Source organism: Peromyscus maniculatus, chromosome 7, assembly GCF_049852395.1.
Source record: "Peromyscus maniculatus bairdii isolate BWxNUB_F1_BW_parent chromosome 7, HU_Pman_BW_mat_3.1, whole genome shotgun sequence".
NCBI classification, from domain to species: domain Eukaryota; kingdom Metazoa; phylum Chordata; class Mammalia; order Rodentia; family Cricetidae; genus Peromyscus; species Peromyscus maniculatus.
The window spans coordinates 107912314-107938669 of NC_134858.1; the positions used below are offsets into that span (position 1 = coordinate 107912314).

At 47.5% G+C, this 26356-nt stretch overlaps 2 protein-coding genes across 4 annotated transcripts in view; one reads left to right on the forward strand and one right to left on the reverse strand.

The window, feature by feature from the left end:
• Klhl18 (kelch like family member 18) overlaps nucleotides 1-26356 on the reverse strand; it is a 73457-nt gene that overhangs the window by 20139 nt on the left and 26962 nt on the right. For 2 of the 3 annotated variants that reach the window (XM_042281752.2, XM_016004429.3), the window contains exons 2-7: nucleotides 24171-24301; nucleotides 22269-22409; nucleotides 13988-14186; nucleotides 5646-5806; nucleotides 4077-4213; nucleotides 2037-2274 (exon numbers count right to left, since the gene is read on the reverse strand). In XM_042281752.2, the coding sequence (XP_042137686.1) occupies nucleotides 2037-2274; nucleotides 4077-4213; nucleotides 5646-5806; nucleotides 13988-14186; nucleotides 22269-22409; nucleotides 24171-24301 (1007 nt within the window). The remainder of the gene's footprint in view (nucleotides 1-2036; nucleotides 2275-4076; nucleotides 4214-5645; nucleotides 5807-13987; nucleotides 14187-22268; nucleotides 22410-24170; nucleotides 24302-26356) is intronic. The other variant, XM_006985857.4, reaches the window with a different exon arrangement.
• On the forward strand, nucleotides 8658-11605 carry LOC102926742 (neutrophilic granule protein-like). The gene is made up of 4 exons (XM_006985856.4): nucleotides 8658-8902; nucleotides 9553-9654; nucleotides 10747-10833; nucleotides 11328-11605. Exons 1-4 carry the CDS (start codon nucleotides 8726-8728, stop codon nucleotides 11469-11471), a joined length of 510 nt encoding a protein of 169 aa, XP_006985918.3. The 5' UTR covers nucleotides 8658-8725; the 3' UTR covers nucleotides 11472-11605.

Genomic DNA, 26356 nt, shown 5'->3' on the forward strand with positions numbered 1-26356 from the left:
TGAGAATGAATCAAGAGGTGCTCCCAAACTGTAAGCAACAGTCAAATCAGAAGTAAGGACAGAGCCGGGCGGTGGTGGCGCACGACTTTAATCCCAGCACTTGGGAGGCAGAGCCAGGCGGATCTCTGTGAGTTCGAGGCCAGCCTGGGCTACCAAGTGAGATCCAGGAAAGGCGCAAAGCTACGCGGAGAAACCCTGTCTCGAAAAACCAAAAAAAAAAAAAAAAAAAAAAAAAAAAAAAAGAAGTAAGGACAGCGCCGAGAGAAGGGGAAGTGCGGACTAGTGTGGGCTGGAGCAACGGTGGAGAACCCGGAAGAAGGTTCCTGGCCCACAAGCCAGACAAGACGGAAAGAGGCAGAAAGGAAGCTGTCACCCACTGGCAGGGTGGAGAGCTACGTGGAACGTTAGGAGAGAAGTGACTAAGAACATTTTAAGGTAACCTGTAATTGAAAAGGGACAAATGGAACGGGGCCCATGCTGCTAATACCAGGGCATTAACCACAGAGAAGGACAGGAACACCCGAAGGATTCTCCTCCCATGTAACACACCAAACCCACTGACATCCAAAGCAGGGCATTCTCCCAGAGCAGACAGACATGCAAGGAAAGCCCACTGACTACAGTCCAAGAAAAAGAGCTGCTTGTGGTTGGGAATACTGGGAAATGAGTCCCTCAGTCACAAAAGCTGCAAAATGTCCAAGAGGTGGTGGTAGTGGGGGACACAGCAAGGTGGGGAGGGAAGAAGAGAGATCTCTGAGAGCATCCTTGGAAGAGGCACATCTCATGTGCACACTGTTTCCTCCAAAAGGAATGTGACTCTGGTCTCGGAGTCTGGCAGAGCAGATTCCTCCTGGCTCATGGCCTCACGCTAATACTGCTGGATGTGGAAGGCGTGTGTCACTTTTGTTCAGCGAAGCCCTCTACACTAACTACTCCCTCACCACACACTCATCACTTGGCCTCTTTCCCCCCTTCTCAGTCATGTGATCTTCCAAGTAGAGACCCAGAAGTATGGCAAGGAGAAAGGATTTGTGAGGCAAAAGTCAGATCACAGAATTATACAGAAAAACCACTGAAGATCAACTGGCTGGTAGGTTTCACACTATTCTTTAAAAACTGCACATAATTCTCCTTCCTAAAATTGGGCCATGTCATAGAAGCTCAAACTGCAGGCAAATCTGTTCTGGTTATATGTGCAAGGGCCTTGGGCCTTGGGCTCCTTTCCTTCTCGGTCCCTATGAGGAGAGCCAGAACAGTGACATCTGCAACCGTTCATCTGCCAGCCTGACAGGGCACAAGCGTGGAAGAACCTGTCCAGTGACACCCTGTGGCATGGGCCTGCTACCACCTCGGCACATGCCTGATGTGAGCAATGGGGCTGTCTGTCCTCTCTGGACTAAGAAGGTTAAACATGGCACTACCATGACGTCTCCAACCACACTTCTCAGTCTGGAAATGTGAGCAGGCAAGTGGTGGAGGACACAAATAGCTGGACCAAGTTCGATGATGTACAAGTTCAGTCCACCTTGCAAATACATATGTGCTCACATTGGAGAACATGTGTGACTCTGCCTAATTCATACACTTCCTGGGTAGTGAGAGCGTAAGTATAGAAAGAAAGCACAGAGAAAATGTTTTGGGTTTCCTTCCATTACTAATGAGGTTAAATCTCCTTATCCTTCAGGTTTCAACTTCAATCCCACCTCTTCCCTGAGATCTTCCAGATGGTCCAGTCCAGTTTCTTGCCCTCCTGGAATCTTCCATAACACTCATTTCCAGTCCTTAGCTGGCACTTACATAACAATACAACTTCCACATGTCCACGTCTTGGCTCCCCAAGTTCCTCAAAGGACAAGGCCGGTATTTTATGTTTAAGCAGATGGGGGCTTGCTCCCAGGAGGTGCTGGCAGTGTGGCTGGCCTGGCAGCAGAATTTCCCCAGGCCAAAGCTTGCATTTTACTTTATCATGTGCCCCTACATGGGGCTCCCCAGATGCTCAGTGTGTGTGTTCAGCCTGCACGTGGCTTCCAGAATACCTTCGCTTGCTATTCATGCTCCCCACTCTGGTCCATGTGTCCGTCTCCGGATTGTAGGCCTCCACAGTGCTCAGCCGCAGCTGACCGTCGTAGCCCCCGATAGCATAGAGAAGCCCGTTCACCACAGCCACACCCACACGGCTGCGGGCTGTCGTCATGGGATGGCACTTTTCCCAGCGATTGGCGATCGGGTCGAACACTTCCACCACATTCAGGGAATCACCTGCATAAAAATTTGCTACTCAAATTAAAACAAATGAGACCACTTGTTTAGATCACAGCTACTGGGTATTGATTACATGGATATTTGACTGGATTCTATTAGCTCTTCTCATGAATTACTCAGGGTAACTGGGCCCACTACAAACTCTGGCTAGGATAAAGATTTTAGAATCAAATGGGAAGCATTTGCTCTTCAGTAGTTTTCAGTTATAATCAGGTAAGCCTCTTGCTTGAAGTTGGCAGTAAAGGGAAATACATAGAATGCTTGCCCAATGCAAGAAACATGCTAGAGCTGAGGGCACGGCTCCCAATGCCAATGCCACTAATTCTAATGACCAGAAGAGCTGCTCTGTGGCCTTGTCTTGTTTCCAATGAGAAATTAAAGGCTAACAGAGCTGCCGTGAGGATTAAATGGCATAATGGATACAGCACCCAACGTGGTTCTAGAATATGCTGAGAACTCAGTAAACAGTAGTCCTAGAGGCCGGCCAGGAATGGTAATTTGAACCATCTCATTCTCCTCAGACTGTGATTAGCAACTCAAACTTTCCTCCTCCCTGTTGCTTGGGAGCCTGAGCACTCGCTACCCTCTTGTGTTTGTCATTGAAGACTTTTACCTTTTCTAGGTCATGCTGTTAACAAGCAGAAGGCTGCTAGCCTCCTTTCATAAACCTTAACAGAAAACAAAACTGGGACCTTCCCACTGACCCTCCAAGAGGCTTTCCCAGAAATGTGACTGAATATAATACATGAGCTACTGGTGATGGTGGTTTTGTATTGTTTTGTTTTGGAGGCAGAGTCTCGATACCTATAACCCAGGCTGGCCTCAAACTCAAGACCCTCCTGCCTCAGCCTCTGAAGTGCTGGGATTATAGATGTGTAATCAAGCTGCTGATAATGGGTGGATGTAAACATGTAAGGCTTCACAGGAGGCAGTGCGGAGAATTATAAAGAATTCCAGACCTGGGGTATTAGCAGACCTGGGGTACTGGATTATCTCAGTCTGGTCCAGAGATTCACATGTAAATGTGAACAGCCTGATTATAGAACTGGGCAGATTCCTTATTGTATTCTCTCTAGAGCTGAGTACATGCTGCAGATAATAAATGCTAGTGGTAAGTGCTGGTTTAAGCACCAGGAGGAATCCCAGTCCTTGTTCTGACCAAAGCAGAGTGTGTACACTGCCCAGGTTCTCTGAGTCTCAACTTGCTCCTCTGTAAATTTCAGCTTTGGTGAATTACATGACTCTGAGACAGAATCCCACTATGTAGCCTAGGCTGCCCTGGGCTTTGGGATCTGTCCAGGTGCTGGGATTACAGGTGGATGTGCCACCGTGCCCAGCCCCACCCCCTTTCCGTTGTTACTGAGACAGGGTATAGCTACGTGACTCTGGTTGGCTTGGAAGTCTTTGGCCTTATTTGTAGTAATTCTCCTGCCTCTTATTGTCAAGTACTAAGATTGTAAGCATGTGCTACACTGCCCAGCTTCTTTCTTTCTTTCTTGAGACAGTCTTACTGTGTAACTCAGAGTGGTCTCAAACTCACAATCCTCTTATTTCCATGACGCCAAGTGCTGGAATTATAGGCATGTGTCAGCATCCTAGGATTGTCAAACCTAATCCTTTAAGGCACTTTTAGCGCTGACATCAACTCAATATTATGAATACATAATGAGCTCTACTCTAGGGCAACTATATTAAAATAAGGACAGGAGACAGAGCAGTATAAAGAGGAGGAATTAGAAAAACCAGGCTAGCCTGACTGAGTTTGTTCATCCAGGAGTCCTAGGAAGGGCCTGCAAGGGGGAGCTGCAAGATACCTGCTGAGTTGAGGCCCCCCACGGCGTAGATGAGCCCAGCAATGGATGTGCAGCATCGAGGCCGGGTCCTGAAAGCTGGCAGGTGGGGCCGGCGCTCCGGCATGAGGTGATAGTCCTTTGCTTCATCTACCAGGTCCCTGAAATAAGGTGCAAGAAGCTAGGAAAGGAGGTACCTCCCACCTTGGTCCACATTTACACTGCTGAGTCTGGCTCCTCCAGACCTCAATGTAGGGACATCCGGGAAAATCTTCTGGAAAATTTGATCTATCAGTGCCCATCTGTCTCTCTCTCTCGAGCTGGGCATTGAATCGAGAGCCACACACAGGCCAGAATGCTATACCTCTGAGCTATATCCCCAACTCTTATGTGAGGTTTAGTGTCAAAGAGTTTGGGGGAGATCAGAGGAAGCCATGCAATGCTACTGAGACATGCTCAAAAGTGAAGGCACAAAAAGAGCAGAGAACACCACAGCTGGTGTAACCATAGCAACCGCCTTCCTTCTAACAGGACAAATCAGAGAACACCACAGCTGGAGTAACCATGGCAACTGCCTTCCTTCTAACAGGCACAAATGAGGTGTGATTTTGAAAACAGTGTGGGGGTCAGAATGGAAGGGCTGGGGGAAGCTTACTAGCCGACTTCTATCAGCACTCAAACCTAGCTCTTCCTTTCTGCCCCTGCGACCATGCCATGGCTTACACCCTCCAGTCAATCACCCCTCACCTGCACTGTGGCAACTGTTGGCACATGCTCCAGATGGACTTCCCTGCCTCTAGCCTGCCTCTCCAGCCCCTCCACACCACAGACCACATTGCTTTTTTCTAAGAACCTTCTTTGATAGCTACATACTACTGACAGGATAGTTCATATGCCTCAACATTACCCTTCAGACTGCTCATCACAGGGCCCTGGCTCCCTCCAGCCACACATCCCTACTTCCTGCACACTGTCACAAAGCCTGTACCATGGAACTGACTTCCCCTGAACCTGCTGATCCCAACTATGGGTGAAATAATGCAGAACTCAATATGAGAACATCTTGTCAGTAAAGGAAAAAACAAAACCAAACACTGCACTGTGAATATAACAAGCAACTTGAAAGACAGGCCTTTTTCTCTGTTTTAATTGTACAACAACCCATCTTCTAAACTGTGCTGGTGGCTCTGGGCAGAAGTTGCATACACCGGAACACAAGACCCCTCTTTCCTATCACTCACCAGAGGCTGGTGCGCTGGCTACTATTTACTGAAGAAGGCGAGGAGCCCCAGGAAGAAGTCCCATTTGTCCTACCAAGTCAGCTGCCGGTGTGGGCAAGGTCCAGCCAGGCAGCACAGAAGAGCACACTCAGACTCTCAGTCGATGAAGAACACATAGATAACTTAAGGAAGAAAAAGTTCCTCTGCTCCCATGTGGCATCTCTCTCACCACTATGTGAGTCTTGTGCAGTTCGTGCACCATGGATCAAGACTCACTGCTTCAAGTCCTTCCTCCCCTGAGCGAGGACAGGTGGCCAGCTCCCCTTCCTTGCCCGGGCCCTGGGGGTGTCCTGGCCAAGGCCACCACACTTACCTGCATTTGTGACAGCAACGCACCAGGTCGTCTTGCTGGACTCGGTCTGACAGGAACTGGGGCCGGCAAAGAGGCAGGCGGATATGGGACAGCAGCTCCGGCAGGCACGGCCCCCGCTGCTCCCGGTCGTACCTGACCCAGGCCAAGGCCGCTTCAAACACCTAGGAACAAAGAGCAGACGCTCTGGCAGCTACACACACCACACTCCTGCCTCCTCAGTCACACAGTTTTCCCACTGCCTATACTGAGACAGGTCCTCAAGCAACCCAGCTTTCCTCCTACTTGGGTGTGGAATCCATAATTTCTTTCCACTTCTCCAGCTCTGCTTTCAGGTCCAGTTTTTCAGGTTTTTTGTTTGTTGTTTGTTTTGTTTTGGTTTGGTTTTTGGTTTTTTTGAGACAGGGTATCTCTGCGTTGTTTTGGTGCCTGTCCTGGATCTCACTCTGTAGACCAGGCTGGCCTCGAACTCACAGAGATCTGCCTGGCTCTGCCTCCTGAGTACTTGGATTAAAGGCGTGCGCCACTGCCGCCCGGCCAGTCTTGTTTTTGAGACAAGGCTGTCTATGCAGCCCAGGCTGGTCTAGAAGAACTCAAGATCCTCCCAAGTGCTGGGATTAGAGATGTGGGAGACCATGGCAAGCTTAGGACCAGTGTTCCGTAATGTAAGCCTAGGTTACTGTAAAGCTTCCTGGCTTTCACTATCATTTCCTCTCTGTCTGTTTCTCTTCCTTCCTGCTGCGCTTGCATCCCACCAGCTCTAAATTCACTGTACCAGGCAGGCCAGGCCAGTTCCTCTGTTTACACTGTCCTCTCTGCCCTGCAAGCAGAGCCGAGTGGCCCCTTCCCCTTTCCCTTCAATTTAAGCCTACTCCTTACTCTCTAGTCTACCTCAAGATGGGCGTTCTCCAAGGAGCCTTCCTTAATACCTCCAACCACAAGAATATCACTTTTTGAAGCCCCTCAGACCTTACAGATGCCACTTAAATAGATGAACGTGAGCCACCCTAAGACACATTACTTAGCAGAAGAAGCTAGAGGGCAAACCCTCTGTTCTTCAGATGAGGTGCTTCCATGTCTGTGTCCATACTGAAAGCTCAGGATCCATTCTCTACTGGTCACTAACATTCAAGGGTGGGTACTCTTCAGACATTCAAGAAATTTAGCTGAGTGTGTGCTAACATCTCAATGGCTGCCTCCTAGAAAGTCCTAGCCAAGCCAAGACTTCCTCAGAGGCACAGATGAAAGAATATTGGGAACTCTAGGTGTATTCCTTGCTGAGGGCAGACTAGCAAAGGTCCAGTACGGGGCTGGGCTAGAGCAAGGTTTTAAATTGTGGTTCCTGGGAAACCGACTTTCCGCCCTGAAACCCTGTGGTTATCAGGCCTGAGGCAGCTGTGTCTGAGGTGGCCTGTGTTGTCTTGCCAACACTTTGATTTCATTTTCTGCTGGCCTTGAACCATCGCCCCCACCCCCAGTAAACAATACATAAGGTGACATTCTTCTTCTTGATCTGCTTTTCTTCCTTCCATTCTTTTTTTTTTCTCTTGTTTATTTGTTTGAGACAAGGCATTTCTGTGTCACCCTGGCTGTCCTGGAACTCACCCTGTACACCAGGCTGGCCTTGAACTTTAACACGAGTGCTGGACTAAAAGAACGCACAAAATAAAATGTTTTATTTTGTTTTACTGATTTATTTATTGACACAGGGTGCTGTGGGATGTCTTTCTGTATGCTGTGAATATGTGTTGCTCTAACTGGTTGATAAATAAAGGTAAGCCACGAAGCCATGTGGCAATGCATAGATTAATAGAAATGGATTAAGTTGTAAGAGCTAGCAAGTGAGAAGCCTAAACCAATAGGCCATAGAACTGGTAATTAACATAAACCTGTGTGTAATTATCTTATAAGTGGCTGTGGGACCAGGCAGAACACAGGAAAACTTCCATCTACAACAGGGTCTCACTGTGTAGTCCCAGCCTTCCTGGATCTCACAATGCAGACTAGGCTGGCCTTGAACTCACAGAGATCTTCTGTAAGCCCCTTGAGCCCCCAGTGGCCAGGCTCTTCCCCCAAACTTCCAGCCCCTCCAGATGCAGGCAGCCAAACTCTGCCCTACAGGGGTGAAAAAAGCCAAGATCGGGCCACAGAATCCCAGCAATCCCAGGGTACTCTGGAAAGTTCTGCTCCACACAACAAACTCTATATAAAGCCTGTCTCCTCCCCAGATCTTTGCTACTTCTTCCTCTTCTCTCCCAGAGGCAGCCATTCTCTTGTCTCTTCCCCAATAAATCTCTTGTGTGACTTGGCTCCCTACTCCAGGACACCTTTCCCCTCAGAGCTGGAACACTAATACCCTCCTGCCTCTGCCTCCCACATGCTGGGATTAAAGCTGTGCACTACCATACCTTCATTTGATTCTTAAAGACAGGGCCTCACTGTGTAGTCCTGGCTGGCCTGAAACTCACTTTGGAGACCAGACTGGCCTTGAATTTACAGAGATCTACCTGGCTCTGTCTCCCAAGTACCGGGATTAGAGGAGTGTTGCCACATGCCCAGTCCATAAACAATTTGAAAGACCAAGAAGTGATGGCGTTCAGAGTGTGACAGGGATGTATTTTTAAAATGTGTGACACTAGGGTCTCCCCTGAGTGTAGCCTCAAAACGATCGTCTCCTTGTGAAGCTGGATGAAGAACTCCATGTGGAGTCCATGGGTTCTGGGCAGCTGTTATTGGGATCCAAGAGGGGAGCCAGGTAGAGAGAGAAGAGCTGTGAATGGGGCAGGTCTGGAGGGTCCAGCAGGGGCACTGAGGCCCAGAGTGAACAGGCATGCCCAGCTGACAAGAAGGCTCTTGCTTCTAGCTTAGGACTCACTTCCAGGTCCTGGTCTGTTGCCCAAACCTCCTTGCCTCTCTTGGCCAACAGTGTTTCATAACATTGGCCAATAATGATCTCCAGCCAAGGAAAGAAGGGGCCCCCTTTCTGGAGCCATCAGCCACTTATGTCTCCAGCTGTCCTTGAGCAAGGCAGCCTAAGTACCACCTAAATAAAAGGAGTCAAGAGTGGCAGTGTGTCAGAGACAATGGCAAGGCAGTGGAAGACATTTGTATTGGTGGTGGCCTTGGCTGTGGTAGCCTGTGAAGCCCAGCGTCCACCGACATATGAGGATATTGTTGAACAGGCCATAGAGGCATTTAACAATGGGCGTCCAGGGAAGCCCCTCTTCCGCCTGATAGATGTCACCGTGCCATCTGGTCAGGTGAGTGTCTGCCACCCCAGCCTGGGAAGCAGGTAGTGTAGAAGGTTTCTCTTACCTGGGCACTGGGGATGTAGCTCAGTTGGTAGTGTTTGCCCTGGGGGCATGAAACCCTGGACTTGAACCCCAGCACTCGGCAGGTGGAGGCAGGAGGATCAGAAGTTCAGAGTTAGTCTCAGCTGTATAATGAGCTCTAGGCCAGCCATTTCGTCTACTCACAGGAAGGACAAGACTGTACTGTCAGCCTGTCTCCTGGCATGAGACCGGAAGGGAGGGGATTTTTATTCCTACTTTATACAGGACGGTACTGAGGGGCAACTGAAGAGTGTCATACAGCTATCTGTGGCAAACACCACAACCCCTCCCCTTTTAGACAGAATGTCACGTAGCCCAGGCTGCCTGGGATTGCTGTGTACACCAGGCTGCCCTTGAACTCATACAGATCTGCCTCCTGAGTACTGGGATTCAGGCATATGGCACCACACCCCCTGACTGTACCTTTAGGTCTGTTATGGCCATTTAATAAGCCCCAGACTTGGGTGGACAGGGTAGACCTGGACAGGGCTGACACAGGCAGTATCACCCGACCCGCTGTGCTTTGCTCTCAAATACGTACGAGAGAGATGGTTGTGAGTTCTCTCTTGCTTTTTTAGAATCCCACTAGCAATTTCCCACTCAAGTTCAGGATTAGCGAGACAGACTGCATCTCCGTCCCGGAAAGACAGCCTCAGAACTGCAACTTCCTGGAAAATGGGGTGAGGCTCCTTCTCCCAGCTCCCAGACTGCCTTGCAGAGGAACAGAAGTTCTCTCCTCTCCTGGCTCCGTCCACATCACTTGGCCACCTTCACCATCAGCAGTTTCAATGTTGAAGCCTTTTCCAAAATCACATTTTTGGGGTCCTGAGATGGTTTAGTGCATAAAGAACCCCTGGAACTGACATGGTAAAGACCGCTGACTCCCACAGGTTGTCCTCTGACCTCTACAGGCATGCACTCTCACACACCCCAAATAATTGTTAGAAAAAAACAAAGCCAGACTTTCTCTAATACCTTTTCTTACTCTAAATTATTGCAATTACTTTCTAAAACAGCAATATGTAGCTCCGTGGTAGAGTCTTGCGTAGCATGTTCAAGGCCCTGGGTTTGATTCCCAGTGCCACACAAGGTGGGTGTGGGGGGAGGCACTGCCTGCTAAAACCTACTAAATATAAAAAAGAGCAGAATGGCCAAGTGCGTCTAATCCACTAGAGAGGTTGCTTTTTTAAAACAGAACCAGAAAGTAACGTTCTTCAAATGTTCTTTTTTTTTTTGTTTTTTTTGTTTTTGTTTTTGTTTTTTTTTGGTTTTTTTTTTTTTGGTTTTTCGAGACAGGGTTTCTCTGTAGCTTTGCGCCTTTCCTGGAACTCGCTTTGGAGACCAGGCTGGCCTCGAACTCACAGAGATCCGCCTGGCTCTGCCTCCCGAGTGCTGGGATTAAAGGCGTGCGCCACCACCGCCCGGCTTCAAATGTTCTTTTACCATTCACACTGAAAGCAATCGTTACATTTCCTGACTCACAACCTCATTTCCCAGGGACAGGCTCAGCTGTTGATGTGTCTTCACCCAGGACCTTCAACAAACACGGTTTTCTCTGGGCATGATAATTTACAGGTGCCTTCTCCTCTAATAATGTATATGGATGTCCCGTCGTTACATTAATGGGTGTGCATCTGTCCTTCCCATTCACTGTCTCTCTTTGCTGGCTCTGGCTTGCATCTCTGGTTTGAGGACAGTGCCTGCCTCTCTCCAGAAATGTGACAAGATGCCTCTAGCTCCTGTCCTGTTCCCCTGGCCCCTGCCCCTTACAGGAGGATCGAAACTGCACAGGTCAATTCATCAGAAGGCGGCTCTCAACTTCCTTGACCTTGAGCTGTGACAGGGATTGCAGTAGAGAGGTGAGCAGCTTGCTGCCCCGCATCTCCTCCGGGTTTCTCACTGCGGAGGTCCAATCCTGAGGTCGCCCATCCCCCTTGCTGGGCTCTCTTGGGCTCTGGGAGACACTGCCTGTGTATGTGCTGCATACACAGGGTCTTCATCTGCAAACAGAGCCAAGCCCTTTGCAGCAAGTGTCTGGAAAGGTGTGGCATGTGCTGTGTCTGATGGCTTAGACCTTCCCACTGTTTGCAGAGGAGGGGCCTGGAAGAGTTCCAGAGGGGACTCTGGTGCCCTGTAACACCAATTCTCTGGTGGCCAGTGGGAGCCCACCTCCTCCTCATCCAGATCTGCCCAGGCCCTCTGGGTTCTGGTGGATGGAGGTTAGGCTCCCATGTCCCATCATGCCTTGTAGCTGATGCCTCTGTCGCCTCACCCTCTCCTTGAGGGGAAGACCACAGGCAGGTTGAGCACCATCTAGTGTGCTGGTGGTGACTATCTGGCTTTTCTCCTACAGGGTGCCCAGGTAAACGGTTTTCCTGATGACCCTGTGGCAGATGTCTCTGAGGAGGACCAGCCCAAAGATCTTCCTCCTAACATCAGGAACATTTATGACAATGCCAAGTATGACATCATCAACAACATTCTTCATAATTTCTAGGGCTGGAATAGGGAGGGGAGGCTCCCTGCCACCCTGCCCTCCTCTTCCCCACTACCCACCTCCCTCTGCTGCCCTCAGGACCCTGCTTCCTGCACTTCCCAGGAAGGCCCCAGTAAACAGTGTATAAGACGTTATACTTCTTGTTTTGTTCTGTTTGAGACAGGGTTTCTCTGTGTAGCTCTGTCTGTGCTAGAACTCACTCTGTAGACCAGGCTGGCCGTGAACTCAGAGAGATCTACCTGCCTCTTCGTCCTGGAGTGCCAGGATTAAAGGCCTGTGCCACCATCCCTGGCTGCTTCTAGGGATGTTTCTGTCTCTGCTTCCCACCTTGTAATGGCAGTGTTAGAATTACAGAGGCCACGGCTGTGCCGAGCTCGCTGTAGGCTCTGGGGATTGGAATTCAGGTCCTCATGGTAACAGCACAAGCTCTTCACCCACTGAACTCACTGAGTCATTTCCTTAGGCCAGGGTAGGGCTCTTGGTTGCAATTCTTCTAAGTGGCTCAGATTTTGACTAGAGTTCTCAATGGCTCAAAGGCAGTAGTGATGCCTGGTGTTTGCCTGACAAAACTTCTTCCTCTGTATTCAATGTCCATCGCTGCCAGCCCTCACCATTCTGTCTCAACACTCGGTATCCTCATCAGCCCACTTACACTATACCCTTGTTGATATGGAAGAGTATCCTTTGCTCCTCTCTGACTATTAACACTCTCTGATTTTATTTTAATTTTTCTTGACCACTCCAAGAAGATAATACTTTTCTTTGGCTTTATCTATAACTCTACCATCCAGGACGGTTATAAACAGTTTTCAAGAGCTTCCCAATTTCATAGTGGTGTGTGTATGTGTGTGTGTGTGTGTGTGTGTGTGAGAGAGAGAGAGGGGGGGGGAATGTATGTCACATGTGTGTGGGTGCCCATGACAGAAGAGGTGATGGATACCCTGGAGCTATACTTACAGGCAGTTGCAAGCTGCCCAATATGAGGAAACCAGACATGGGTCCTCTGGGAGACCTGCCCCATTCACAGCTCTTCTCTCTCTACCTGACTCCCCTCTTGGATCCCAATAACAGCTGCCCAGAACCCATGGACTCCACATGGAGTTCTTCATCCAGCTTCACAAGGAAATGATCATTTTGAGGCTACACTCAGGGGAGACCCTAGTGTCACACATTTTAAAAATGCATCCCTGTCACACTCTGAACGCCATCACTTCTTGGTCTTTCAAATTGTTTATGGACTGGGCATGTGGCAACACTCCTCTAATCCCGGTACTTGGGAGACAGAGCCAGGTAGATCTCTGTAAATTCAAGGCCAGTCTGGTCTCCAAAGTGAGTTTCAGGCCAGCCAGGGCTACACAGTGAAACCCTGTCTTTAAGAATCAAATGAAGGTATGGTAGTGCACAGCTTTAATCCCAGCATGTGGGAGGCAGAGGCAGGAGGGTATTAGTGTTCCAGCTCTGAGGGGAAAGGTGTCCTGGAGTAGGGAGCCAAGTCACACCAGAGATTTATTGGGGAAGAGACAAGAGACTGAGCTCTTAACCACTGAACCATCTCTCCAGCCCACAAAATCCAGCTCTTCAAAGTCAAGGTGCCTTTTATTCCAGACCTATACCAATAAATGGCATTGGCAGAGAACACACCCAAAGCCGAGCACTGTAAGCTTACGCCCAATCATCAGACCCTGCTCCCTAGCAAGCCCCCCCCCATCTCTCACCACTGTCCACTCACACATTTCATCCCTCAGATTTCCAATAGTCTTCCTTCATGTTCATTCTCAGCGGAGAAGAGAGAAACCAATCAGGGCAGCACGTCAATAAGAGACCTCTCCTAGCACCTCCCTTATCTGGCAGCCTGCACACCAGCTCTGCCTGGGGCTGCTCTGGATGCGGTGGCTTTTGCTCCTGTCTAAAGCCCAACCCCTGTTGCCTTACACTTTGATTCTTCTCACTTCAGGACGCCATCCAACCACCATTTTCTCATTTCTCTTGCATCACCAATTTCCCCCTCCTCTGGAAAGTCCCACCAACAGTAAAGGATAATACTTTTCTCGCTTTAGCAGTAACAACAATAACACTCTCTCCAACTTCAAGTGCTTCATTTCCAGTTTATGGCAATATTATTTCTAATAATAAATATTGCAATTAAACCAAGTTCTAACAATCAGGGAAATGTAGCTGATAAATATACTGTTATTTAGATACTAAAATAAAAGCAAGTTTTTAGGAAAAACACACGTAACAACACAAACCCCACAATACATAAAAATTGTATGTTCATTTGTTAAAAAAGGAAGGAGAGAAGGAAGGAAGGAAGGAAGGAAGGAAGGAAGGAAGGAAGGAAGGGAGGGAGGGAGGGAGGGAGGGAGGGGGGAGGGAGGGAGGGAGGGAGGGAGGGAGGGAGGGAGGGAGGGGGGAGGGAGGGAGGGAGGGAGGGAGGGAGGGAGGGGGGAGGGAGGGAGGGAGGAGACAAAGGAGCTTGCCCTCTCTGTGGACAGACCGCTGCTCTGCTCACTGACCTGCTCCTCTGACTTCACGTTCAGCTCATCCCGAGACACCAGCTCAAGCACGTCTTCCAAGGGCAGGGCCAGGAACTCTTCAGACAGGGACACTTCCACAAAGTGCTGGTGGATGAAGCTGTTGGCTGCATCATACAGAACAGCACACATCATTGTCTCGGCAAACTGGCGCACGCCCAGGCAATTTTTGGGGTGAAGCCTTTGACATAAGATGAAAAGAAAAAGTTTAGAGGAAGGAATAATGTTATCTTCAGTCATTCTCAAAATGGTTTTGGGCACAGCCATGGAACAAAAGTCCTATTTTGTTCCCAGTTTTACTGGAACCCCCCATGATATCCGGTACCCCTCTCTAAGACTCACTTCTAACAGTATTAAATTAAGATGGGCTAGCCTCGCCTTTGCTTCTTGGGGCATGGCCCTCTGCATGTCGAAGTGGAGCAGACTCTAGGGAAGTCCCGTGAAGCAGCTGTCAGAGGTAAAGAGTGTGCACTGGGAAACCCTGTCACCACATCCAGCTGTGTGGTTCCTGAGAGGATCCGGGGCACCAGTCCACCTCTAAGCACCAGGAAGGAGAGGCATGGAAGAGACACTTTCTTCAATACAGGGAGCATACACATTTTTCTTATTTTAGGTAAAGAGAGGCTCTCTAAGAATTTAGTGTTATCCCAAGGTATTTTATGTTATTTGTGGCTATTGTAAAGGGTGATGTTTCTCTGACTTCTTTCTCAGCCCTTTTATCATTTGTGTATAGGAGGGCTACTGATTTTTTTGAGTTGATCTTGTATCCTGCCACTTTACTGAGACCATTTCCTAAATAAAACACCAACAGCACAGACCCTGAGCACAACTAATTAATTAATTGCCCTCTCTGTGAGAGACCCAATTAATAAATGGGACCTCTCGAAATTGAGAAGCTTTTGCAGGGCAAAAGACACAGTCAATAAGACAAAAAGACAGCCAACAGAATGGGAAAAGATCATCACCAACTCCACATCTGACAGAGGATTGATCTTCACAGTATATAAAGAACTCAAGAAACTAGACATCAAAATACTGAACAGTCCAATTAAAAAATGGGCTAAAGAGCTAAACAGAGAATTCACAAAACAAGAATCACAAATGGCTGAAAGACATTTAAAGAAATGCTCAACATCCTTAATCATCAGAGAAATGCAAATCAAAACGACTCTGAGATACCACCTTACACCTGTCAGAATGGCTACAATCAAAAACACCAATGACAGTCAATGTTGGAGAGGATGTGGAACAAAGGGAACACTCCTCCACTGTTGGTGGGAATGTAAACTTGTACAACCACTGTGGAAATCAGTATGGCGGTTTCTCAGAAAATTAGGAATCGAACTACCTCAAGACCCAGCCATCCCACTCTTGGGCATATACCCAAGGAATGCTGATTCATACCATAAAGATACATGCTCAACTATGTTCATAGCAGCACTATTTGTAATAGCCAGAACCTGGAAACCACCTAGATGCCCGTCAATGGAAGAATGGATGAAAAAAATGTGGTACATATACACAATGGAGTACTACTCAGCAGAGAAAAACAATGAAAGCATGAAATTTGCAGGCAAATGGATGGAACTAGAAAATATCATCCTGAGTGAGGTAACCCAATCCCAGAAAGACAGTCATGGTATGTACTCACTCATAAGTGGATTCTAGATATAAAATAAAGAACAATCAGACCACAACCCATAGAACCATGGAGGCTATATATATAGCATGGAGGTCCCTAGGACAACTGTGGCTTATAATAAATTTTGGTTTTACTCAATTATTGAAAAAAAAATAGCCAAACGAATGGAAACACATGAACTATGAACCAAAGGCTGAGGGGCCCCCAGTTGGATCAGGCCCTATGAATAGGTGAGACAGTTGATTGGCTTGATCTGTTTGGAGGGCATCTAGGCAGTGGTACCAGGTCCTGGGCTCGCTGCATGAGATAGCTGTTTGAAACCTGGGACTTATGCAGGGACGCTTGGCTCAGTCTGGGAGGAGGGGACTGGACCTGCCTGGACTGAGTCTACCAGGTCGATCTATCTCAGTCCTCGGGGGAGGCTTTGCCCTGGAGGAGGTGGGAATGAGGGGTGGGCTGGGGGGAAGGGGAGGGGGGCGGGAAGGGGGAGAACAAAGGAATCTGTGGCTGTTATGTAGAACTGAATGGTATTGTAAAATAAAAAAAAAAAAAATTCTCACATAGAAAAGATGATGACATTCCAGGACAGCCAGAGCTGTTAGAAAGACAGAGAGAGAGAGAGAGAGAGAGAGAGGGAGGGAGGGAGGGAGGGAGGGAGGGAGGGAGGGAGGGAGAGAGAGAGAGAGAGAGAGAGAGAGAGAGAGAGAGAGAGAGAGAAGAGAAGATATGATGACAACTATGCAAACTATGCACTGAGTAGGGCTGCAGCTACGATGAAGAGAGAATGTGGGAACCGGTATGGTGGTACGTGCCTTGTAGTCCCAGTGATTGGGACAGTAAGGCAGGAGAATCACTTGAGCTCAGAAGTTTGAGGCCACTCTAGGCCACATAATCTCTAAAAACAAATGAACAAACAAATAAAGCCAGGCATGGTGGTACATATCTGTCATCCCAGCACTGGAGAAGTGGAGGCAGGAAGATCAGGAATTTAAGATCAGCCTGGACTACGTGAGACCCTGTCTCAGAGAAACACATCATGTCCGGGGAGCTGGCTCAGGGGATAAAGCCCTGCGCCTGAAGAGTTTGGTCCCCAGGACCCACCAAAACGCTGTAGGTAGTGGTCTCCACTGGATATCCCAGTGAGACTGGAGGGAGACAAGAAAATGGATGGTCACGGGCCAGTTAGCCTGGAGCTCTCAGCACAAGTAGCAGAAACGAGGGAGACTGCCTTAACAGGGTGACATGAGGCTCCAACCCATCCTGGAAGCCGTTCTCCGACCTCCATTCATTTGCCTTAGCATGCACGCCCCTCTCAAGATAGATAAGTAACAACAACAAAGACAAAAAACGAGCAAAACTTAAAAAAATAGTGTTTTCAGGCCCGTGAGCTACCTCAGCAGATAAAGGAGCCTGTTTCCAAGCCTGACAACAGCCTCAATTCAACCTCTAGGACCCACATGATGAGAGGAGAAAACCGACTCCCATAAGCTGTCCTCTGATCTCATATTTTTATTGGTAAACAAAGTTGAAATTTAATTCAGCGTGTTAACGTCTACTGTTATTATTACTACACTGTTATACAGCTAGTTTGTAATTGTTTTAGGTAATTATATAAATCAGAATTATGACATCTCTATACATAACATGCTATTATGTATATCAAGGATAATGAATAAAATCTTAAACAATGAAAAAAAGTGAAGGAAGAAAAAGAATGGGGGCTAGAGAGATGGGTCAGTAGTTAAGGACATTTGCTACTCTCCTAGAGGACCCATGTACCCTATCAGATAGCTTACAACCATGTGACTCCAGTTTCAGGAGATTTGATGGTTTCTTCTGACCTCTGAGGGTACTCACACACATGGCTTACATCTGTGCACACACACACACAATAAACAAAACGAATGCAGGCAAGATACTAGCCCGGTGCCTGGCATGAAGCTGCCGCTGTTTTAGTTTCTATTATATTTGTTTTTTCTTACTTTTGAACAAACTCAGCGTGGGTCTGAAGTCTTAGCGACAGCAGCAGACACTGGGAGACCAAATTTTCCAAACTTTACTTTTCCTCTAGAGTCTTGGCTGTCTTGGAATTCACTATGTAGTCCAAGAAGTGGCCTCGAACTTGAGGCCATCCCCTTGCTTCAACCTTCTGAGTGCTCTGATGACAGGCAGGAGTGACCACATCTGGCACCTCAGTGCATTTTCCAAGGCCAGGGAAACAAAACCACTACGTGAAGCAGCAGACAGGACAGGGGGGCAGTGAGCATGGGGCTCAGGATACAGCACATCTCAGTGCTTTTTCTAGAGCACTTCGGTGGTTAAGTGAGATGTTAAAGCACTTTACCAATGTAAGGTGACGAGGATAAACCTGGGCTCCTGCAGCAGGTGCTGCATTCATGCCCAAATCCCAACCCCACTCCCTGGAGCTGAGTAGAGCCTACAGAGAGGGACAGAATGAGCCATGCACCTAATGGCATTCCTTTCCATGCTTTCCTCAGGCTAGGATTCCTGTATCTTTGATCAGTCTGATTTAATACGGAGCACCAATCATGCCTTCCTAAGTGAACTGTACTTCTACACCTGCATTACAGAGTAACCTGTGAGGAAACGGAAGTCACCTGCAGATGGAAATGGAAGAGACAGTGGCCACATAGCAAATGGGTTCATTCAGAAGGATGAAGACAGGGAGGGAAATAAAGCCAAAGGGAAACAGAGACGCCCCACCCATAGCAATCTTCTTCACTGACAGCTCAATTTTGTCCTAAAGAAACTGTATTGGCTGGCAGTGGTGGCGCGCGCCTTTAATCCCAGCACTCGGGAGGCAGAGCCAGGCGGATCTCTGTAAGTTCGAGGCCAGCCTGGTCTACAAAGTGAGTTCCAGGAAAGGCGCAAAGCTACACAGAGAAACCCTGTCTCGAAAAACCAAAAAATAAAAATAAAAATAAAAAATAAAAAATAAAAAAATAAAAAAAAAGAAAAGAAAAGAAACTGTATTGGTATAACACGCTACTGAAGACAGACACCAGGGATATGAAGGACAGTCACTGAGTTGTTTCACTGATGCATTTCATCTTCAGTTTAGCTGAAGACTGGTGATGAAGCTCAATGGTATTAGGGATATCTGATCACACTGTGAGACTCCAAGATTATGTTAATAAAATTAACATTTGATCAGGAGGTGGAGCTAGTGACTAGTTGACAAGAATTAGCCATAGAGTATATGGAGGACCCAGGAAGATGGATAGAGAGATGTACAGAGGGGGTTGGGGATTTAGCTCAGTGGTAGAGCGCTTGCCTAGCAAGCCAAGACCCTGGGTTTGGTCCTCAGCTCCAGAGAGAGAGAGAGATGCGCACAGAAAGAAGTAGGGCGGGACTTTAGATTCTCAGGCCCTTTTGGTTCGGGATGGGTGGAGAGATGCTTTCTTGCTAGGTCTCTGGCCAAAACGGAAGGTCAGCTTGTTGCTTCTTGGTCTCTTTGAGCTAGCAGTTTTTCACCCCAACATCTAACTCCGGGCTCATTATCGGTAAATAGAACAACTTAGATAAAATCAACACAGTGGAAGAGCACTTACCATGTACAAGGCCTTGGGTTTGACTCCCTAGTACCTCAAGGGGGAAAAAATCCACCCAAACCATCTACTTCTGAGAGAAGGGTTGCAGAAACTCACTCCAGCGGTCGTCTAAAAACCAGGAGGCCCACCAGGCAGTGGTGGCGCAGGTCTTTAACCCTAGCACTTTGGAGGCAGAGGCAGGCAAATCTCTGGGTTCGAAGCCAGCCTGGTCAAGGATGACCAGGGCTACACAAAGAAATCCTGTTTCCACAAAACACACACACACACACACACACACACACACACACACACACACACACAAAACAAGACCAGGAAAAAAAAAAAGTCAACTGCAATCTCTGTGCTGGGGAGGCAACAGGTAGAGCCAGTAGACCAGGTAAGCTCAGAACTATGCTGCCATTACAGATTCTCTGTGCAGTCATGCCCAAAATGGTTTTCCTTAAGGCCCTGGCAACCAAACCTTCAAACAACGAAGCCCACGTTTGTCCTCAAATGTACACGGAAGAAGGGCGCTGACAACCTCACACATTCTACAGTCAGGCTGAAGAACAGAAACAGCAATTACTGGAGAGAAAACAGAGAGTAGGCCACGCCTCTGGGGCTCATGGCGGAGGAGGAAGGCAGTAACGAAGCAGGGGCCTGGCTCTCAGAACGGGTCCTGCAGAAACGAATGAAGAAACACTCAAGGCAGACTCAAAACATCAGGCTTCGTTACTTGTTCCTCAGATGTCACTAAGACAGGTGAAAACTGCACTAGTCTAGACAAAGAAACTGCTTCTGTCCAGGTGAGGTGGAACACACACCTATGATCCCAGCACTTGGGAGGTGGAGGCAGGAGGACTGCCGTGAGTTTATGGCCAACCTGGGTCACATGATAAGACCTATCTCAAGAAGAAAAGGAAATAATTGTTTATCATTGTTGCTGTTGTTTGTCTGAGATAGGGTCTCACTGTGTAGACCAGGCTGGCCTTGTATAGATCCGCCTGCCTCTGCCTCTTGAGTGCTGGGATTAAAGGTGTGCACCACCATGTCCAGCTAAGCTGCTCAGTGGTCTTAAGCACCTTATTATAGTGTGAATGGGTGATGACCTCAAGAGCCCCTAGGTGGAGCTGTCCTCCTTTGATGAAAGTGTCAGAATGGCAACTGGAAGCACTGACTCCATCTGAAAGCCAAATTCTATGAGAACAAAGAGATCAATCAAGTGAGCGCGCTCTCTGTCTCTCTGTCTCTGTCTGTCTCTGTGTCTGTCTCTGTCTCTCTGTCTCTGTCTCTCTGTCTCTGTCTCTCTGTCTGTCTCTCTCTGTCTCTGTCTATCTCTCGCATGTCCATCCTGGTGTGCATCCCTCATCAAGGCAGGGATCTGGAGCTGCACTGTCACCAACGACAAGGTTTTCATCTGCAACACCAAACACAGAGCCATTGACCTCAAGGTGAGACCCTTTACCCTGCATGTAGCTGATGCACACCTCTACATTTGAGGCATCTCTACCATGATTGTGTGTAGGTATGCACATGACAGTGCTGAGGAATAATGCCCATGGGCACCACAAAAGTAGGATGTGGTCAGCCTGCAGGGGCCACAGACAGCTCAGTGAGTAGGACTGGTCGAGTGGGAATGGGGGAGGGAAGGTCAGCTCTGAGAGGATGACGTTCCTGAGGGCAGAGCTGGTCATCAGGCTGAGCATGGACACTGGGCTGGGAGAACAACATATACGCAGAGGTGCTCTTCTGGGTTTTCTCGGCCTGGGTATGGCCCAGCACTAATTCTCATCTCCAAATCTCTAGTGATTAAATGGCCTTTAGTTTATGACAGCGCTGTTCCCTAAGGGGAGGGAAGAGCCTTATCTGATCACTTAAAGGTCACAGAAGAACCCATGAAACCCTTTGCCAAGAGGCAGAAATATATAGTCCATGGCCATCATTCTAAAAGACCACATGGTGACTGCTCTCAGTGGACAGAAGAGGACAGACACATAGGTGAGTTCTGAAGGAGCTGCAGTGCAAAAAGGTCAAGAAACTTACGGAAGGTTAAGTATCTAAGCTGTGGGAGCCCGTTCTTGGGTTCCTCGTGACTTTACCCAGCAGGTCCACATAGAGGATGATTAGGACCACGGGCTTGAGTGCAGGTGTCTGAGATGGTCTGCACTTGGTTGTGCTGGGGGAGGAGGTCTTTTGCTCCACCCCCTTGGCATCTCTCGAGGCTATCCTTTATTTTCTATCTGTTTATCTCCGCAATATTCTCCGCAATATAAATCTTTCTAATCTAATATTTTCTGCTGCTCACACTCAAGAAAACTCTGGGGAGCTGTGGGGTTGGTGGGTAAACGCCCCACACTAAGCAAACATGGAGATGGCTATGAAACAGTTCAAAGGCAGGCCAAGTAAATTAATAAAATAGTTTGGTGAGAAATTAGCTAGATTATGAGCAACACTAAATGGACTCAGCAGACTATATTTAAGCTCTCCCCCCGCCCCCCCCACACACAAAGAAAAAAGTCATGATTTGAAAGGGAGTGGGGGGCATAAAAGGAGTTGCAGTGGGAATGGAAATGATGTAAATAAGACAGGCAGTGGTAGTTCATGACTTTAATCCCAGCATTCAGGAGGCAGAGGCAGGCATAGCTCTGAGTTTGAGGCCAGCCTGGTCTACAGAGCAAGTTGCAGAAGAGCCAAGCCTACACAAAGAAACCCTGCCTGGAAAACAACAAAACAAAACAAAACAAAACAAAACAAATATATGTAAATACAGAACGCATGCAAAAAATTCTCAAAAAAAAATTGTTTAATTTAAATTTAAGAAAAAGAAAAAGAGGAGGAAATTAGCCAAATTAGCAGCTGATCAGATGGGTCTACGTCATGACGAAGAGTATAGGCAGGACTATGTAAACGCCCAAAGAGACGGCCCTGCACAGTAATGATCCCAAGATTGCCATCTCTAGAGAGTGACAGTCCCAACTCACTGCTCAGAAAACTCCAGATACACTACTGACTCAGCAGCGTGGCAGAGGGTTCCAGACCTGAGCACGATCCCACCATCCGCTTTGCTCACCTTTCTCGGAGGAACGTACAACAAGCGTCTTTGATGCTCTGCAGCTGCAGGAAACTTGCCCCCATCAGCAACGACTGCACATTCTGCTGGTCTATAGCAAGGTTGCCATTGTAAGCAAAGTTGATGAGGGCCTCCAGGGCACTAGAAGGAAGAGGAAAAGCATGAGAAGCTCTTCGGAGATGAGTCTTGGCCACAGGTCACTTGGTGCTAACTGAACTGACAGGACCACCTGTAGTGGTTAAAATGGCCCACAGGCTCATGTATTTGAGTGCTTGGTCATCAGGGAGTGGCACTACGTGAGAGAGATAAGGAGACTTGGCCTTGTTGGAGTAGGTGTGACCTTGCTGGAGGAAGTGTGTCACTGGGGATGGGCTTTGAGGTTTCAAAAGCCCAAGCCAGGCCCAGTGTCTCTCTTTCCGCTGCCTGTAGATAAAGATATGGAACTCTTGGCTCCTTCTCTACCACCATGTCTGCCTGTGTGCTGCCATGCTCTACGTCATGATGATAATGGACTGAACCTCTGAAACTGTAATAAGCCCCAATTAAATGTTTTCCTTTATATGCCTTGCCATGGTCATAGTGACTAAGACACTACCTGAAGAACAGATGAGCCCTGTTCAAACATTCATTTAGAAGCTGGAGAGATAACTCTGGTAGAGAGGACCTGAGTTTGGAACCCAGCACCCATATAGCAAGTCAGTGTCCCACAGAGGCCTGCAATTCTGGCTTGTAGGAATCTGATACCCTCTTCTGGCATTCATGGATGCCTATCATAGGTACACTCACCCACATTCACATACATGTGCCTATACTTAAATAGTCACACACATACACAAATAAACACATCTTTTAAAAAATCCATTGGGCTGAGGTGAGTGTGGCAGCACATGCCTGTAATTCTAGCACTTGTGAGTTTGAGGCAGGAGGGTCTCAAGTTCAAAGTCCAGCCTAATCTATAGTGAGACTACATTGCAAAACAAACAAACAAAATCCATTTTGAGAATATATTAAATGGAATAACTATTTCAAAGATTCATCCTAGCCAGGTGTGGTGGTATACAACTTTAATCCTAGCACTTAGGAGTCAGAGGCAGGCCTGTCTGCTTTACGTAGTGATACCTGTCCCAAAACAAAACAATACCTAAATAATTGTCCATTTACATAAAATTGGACAAATTATAAATTTTTTTGTTTTGTTTTTTGTTTTTCTGAGACAGGGTTTCTCTGTGTAGCTTTGGAGCCTGTCCTGGATCTCGCTCTGTAGACGAGGCTGACCTTGAACTCAGAGATCCGCCTGGCTCTGCCTCCCAAGTGCTGGGATTAAAGGTGTGCGCCACCACTGCCTAGCAATAAAATGATTTATTAAGCCCTTTCTCATTCTGCTACACTGGCTTCATATTTACTGTTTGGGTGATTGCTATATGATAACTCAACACTAAAGCATGTTCCAATTTCTTGCCTTTGTTAGCAGGCACCATAACTATTATCTTCTTATTGCCATTACAATTTTTAAAAATTATTGATGTTTAGGGGTAAATTTTAGAAAGAAATTTCTAACTTTGTATTTTTTGACTTCCCGTTCTCATGGAGAATGAAATCCAAATTCCAGCCATGGAGCGCTGGCCTCTCCATCTCTCTGATCTCTGGACCTTCTACCCTGCCTGATCTTTCTGTGTCCCAACACTCTAAACACACGCTCACCTTTGGCCTGGGCAAGCAAGCAAACCTCCTTTCATTTTAACCCTCCCTTGGTCACTGACTGAGGAGCTCATCCATCTTCTAATTATCATAGTGTGTATGGAGTTGTCCTATTACATACTGTGCTCCACTGCAGGCCTTCATGTGGTCCAAGGCTCAGGTTGAAACTGGCCCCAGGGAACACAATGGTAGGGAGTTTAGTACCTGGGATCCATTCCTTGCATTACAATCTCATCCTGCTTGCACTCCATCATGTCATTAGTAAACATAGCATGGAAGTACGGGATGGAGGCTGCTAAGACGATCCGGTGAGCACTGAATTTGTGGTCCCCGATCTGTGGGCCAAAGAAAATACAAGGACAAATATGAGAACATAAATACAAAAGCCCATCTTCCTTTCCACAGCTTACTCCCCTGCTTACTGCAGTGACAATGAAGACGTCCCAGGCATGACAGACAAGGCTTATCATAGAGTCCTGTGAGTATTTAAAAACAATATACTCAGTTATGGTGGAAGAATGGAAATACCACATTTTAATGAGGTGTTGTGGAATATTAGTTTAACTATGTAAAGATGTGTTGCAGGGGCTGGAGAGATGGCTTAGTGGTTAAGAATGCTTACTGCTCTTGCATAAGAACAGAGTCTGGTTCCCAGCACCCACATCAGATGGCTCATAACTGTCTGTAACTCAAGTGTCAGGAGGACTCAATGTCCTCTCTGGCCTCCATGGACACCTGTATCCTTACACACACACCACACACATACACACATACATTTTAAAATCTTTAAAGGGGCTGGAGAGATGGCTCAGAGGTTAAGAGCACTGGCTGCTCTTCCAGATGACTTGGTTCAATTGCCAGAACCAACATGGCAGCTTACAACTGTCTGTAGCTCTGGTTCCAGGGGATCCAGCACCCTCACACAGGCATACATGTAGGCAAAACACCAATACCATAAAATAAAAAAAATTTTTTAAAGATGTATTGTATTTATGGTGTGGAATATTAGTTTAACTATGTAAAGATGTGTTGCATGTTTACCTTGCCTGCCTAAGGCACTTGATTGGTCTAATAAAAAGCTGAACAGCCAATAGCAAGGGAGGAGGTGTAGGCACAACTTCCAGGCAGGGAGAACAAGGAAGAGGAGGAATCCAGGCTCTTCAGAGGGAGACAGAGGGAGAGACGAAGATGTCAAGGAGATGCCAGGGGCCAGCTATACAGCTAGACATGAAGGAAGCAGCAAAGCAGGACATACAGAATGAAAGAAAGGTAAAAAGCCCCAAGGGAAAACATAGATAAATGGAAACGGGTTAAATTAAATTAAAGAGCTAGTGGGACAAGCCTAAGCTAAGGTTGAGCAGTCATAAATAATAATAAATCTCAGTGTCTTTATCTGGGAGCTGGTTGGCAGCCCAAAGAAAATGCCAGTTACATATTGCATCCAACATGGGGCCTGAATTTCCACATAGGGCCTGAGAAAGCTGGAAAAAAAAACAAAAACAAAAACAAAAAAACAACTGCCAGGCTGTGGTGGCACATGCCTTTAATCCCAGCACTCAGGAGGCAGAGCCAGGTGGATCTCTGTGAGTCAGCCTGGGCTACGGAGTGAGTTCCAGGAAAGGCACAAAGCTACACAGAGAAACCCTGTCTTGAAAAACAAAACAAACAAACAAAACCCCCCAAAAATGGATATGGCTCCTTTAAGAGGCACTGCTGTCACTGGGCAGTGGTGGTATACACCTTTAATCTCAACAAGTGGGAGGCAGGAGCAGGCGGATCTCTGTGAGTCTGAGGCCAACCTGGTCTACAGAGTGAGTTTCAAGATAACCAACGCTGTTATACAGAGAAACCCTGTCTCTAAAAACAAAAAAAGAGAGGTGCTGCTGTGCAGCAGAGTTCCTGAGCAGCTGGCACACTAAGTAGAAATACCTGCTGCTCTGGTGCAGGCACCAACTTCCTAGAGCTGAGGCAGTTCAACGCAGCTCTTGGTTAAATGCGGCTCTTGGCCAGGCACATGGGCTTAAGTCTCTCATAGACCCAAAGAACGGGTGGAGCCAACTGCCAGAGCCACAAGGTGGAGAACCTAGCTGTGTCTTAGCAATTTAAGGTTTCACTCACATGGTCAGAGAGCACTACAGGTGCACAGTAAACAGATCCAGACCAAAACAAACCTTTAAACAGGTTACAGTGTGCACAGGGTGCTTAAGAAAGAAAAGAAAATGGGTATGGACAGTCATAGGAAAAAATAAATAGTTTAGAAATAATTGAAGTCGGGTGCTGGAGAGATGGCATAATGGTTAAGAGCACGGGCTGCTCTTCCAGAGGTCCTGAGTTCAATTCCCAGCACCCACATGGCAGCTCACAACTGTCTGTAACTCCAGTTTCAGGGG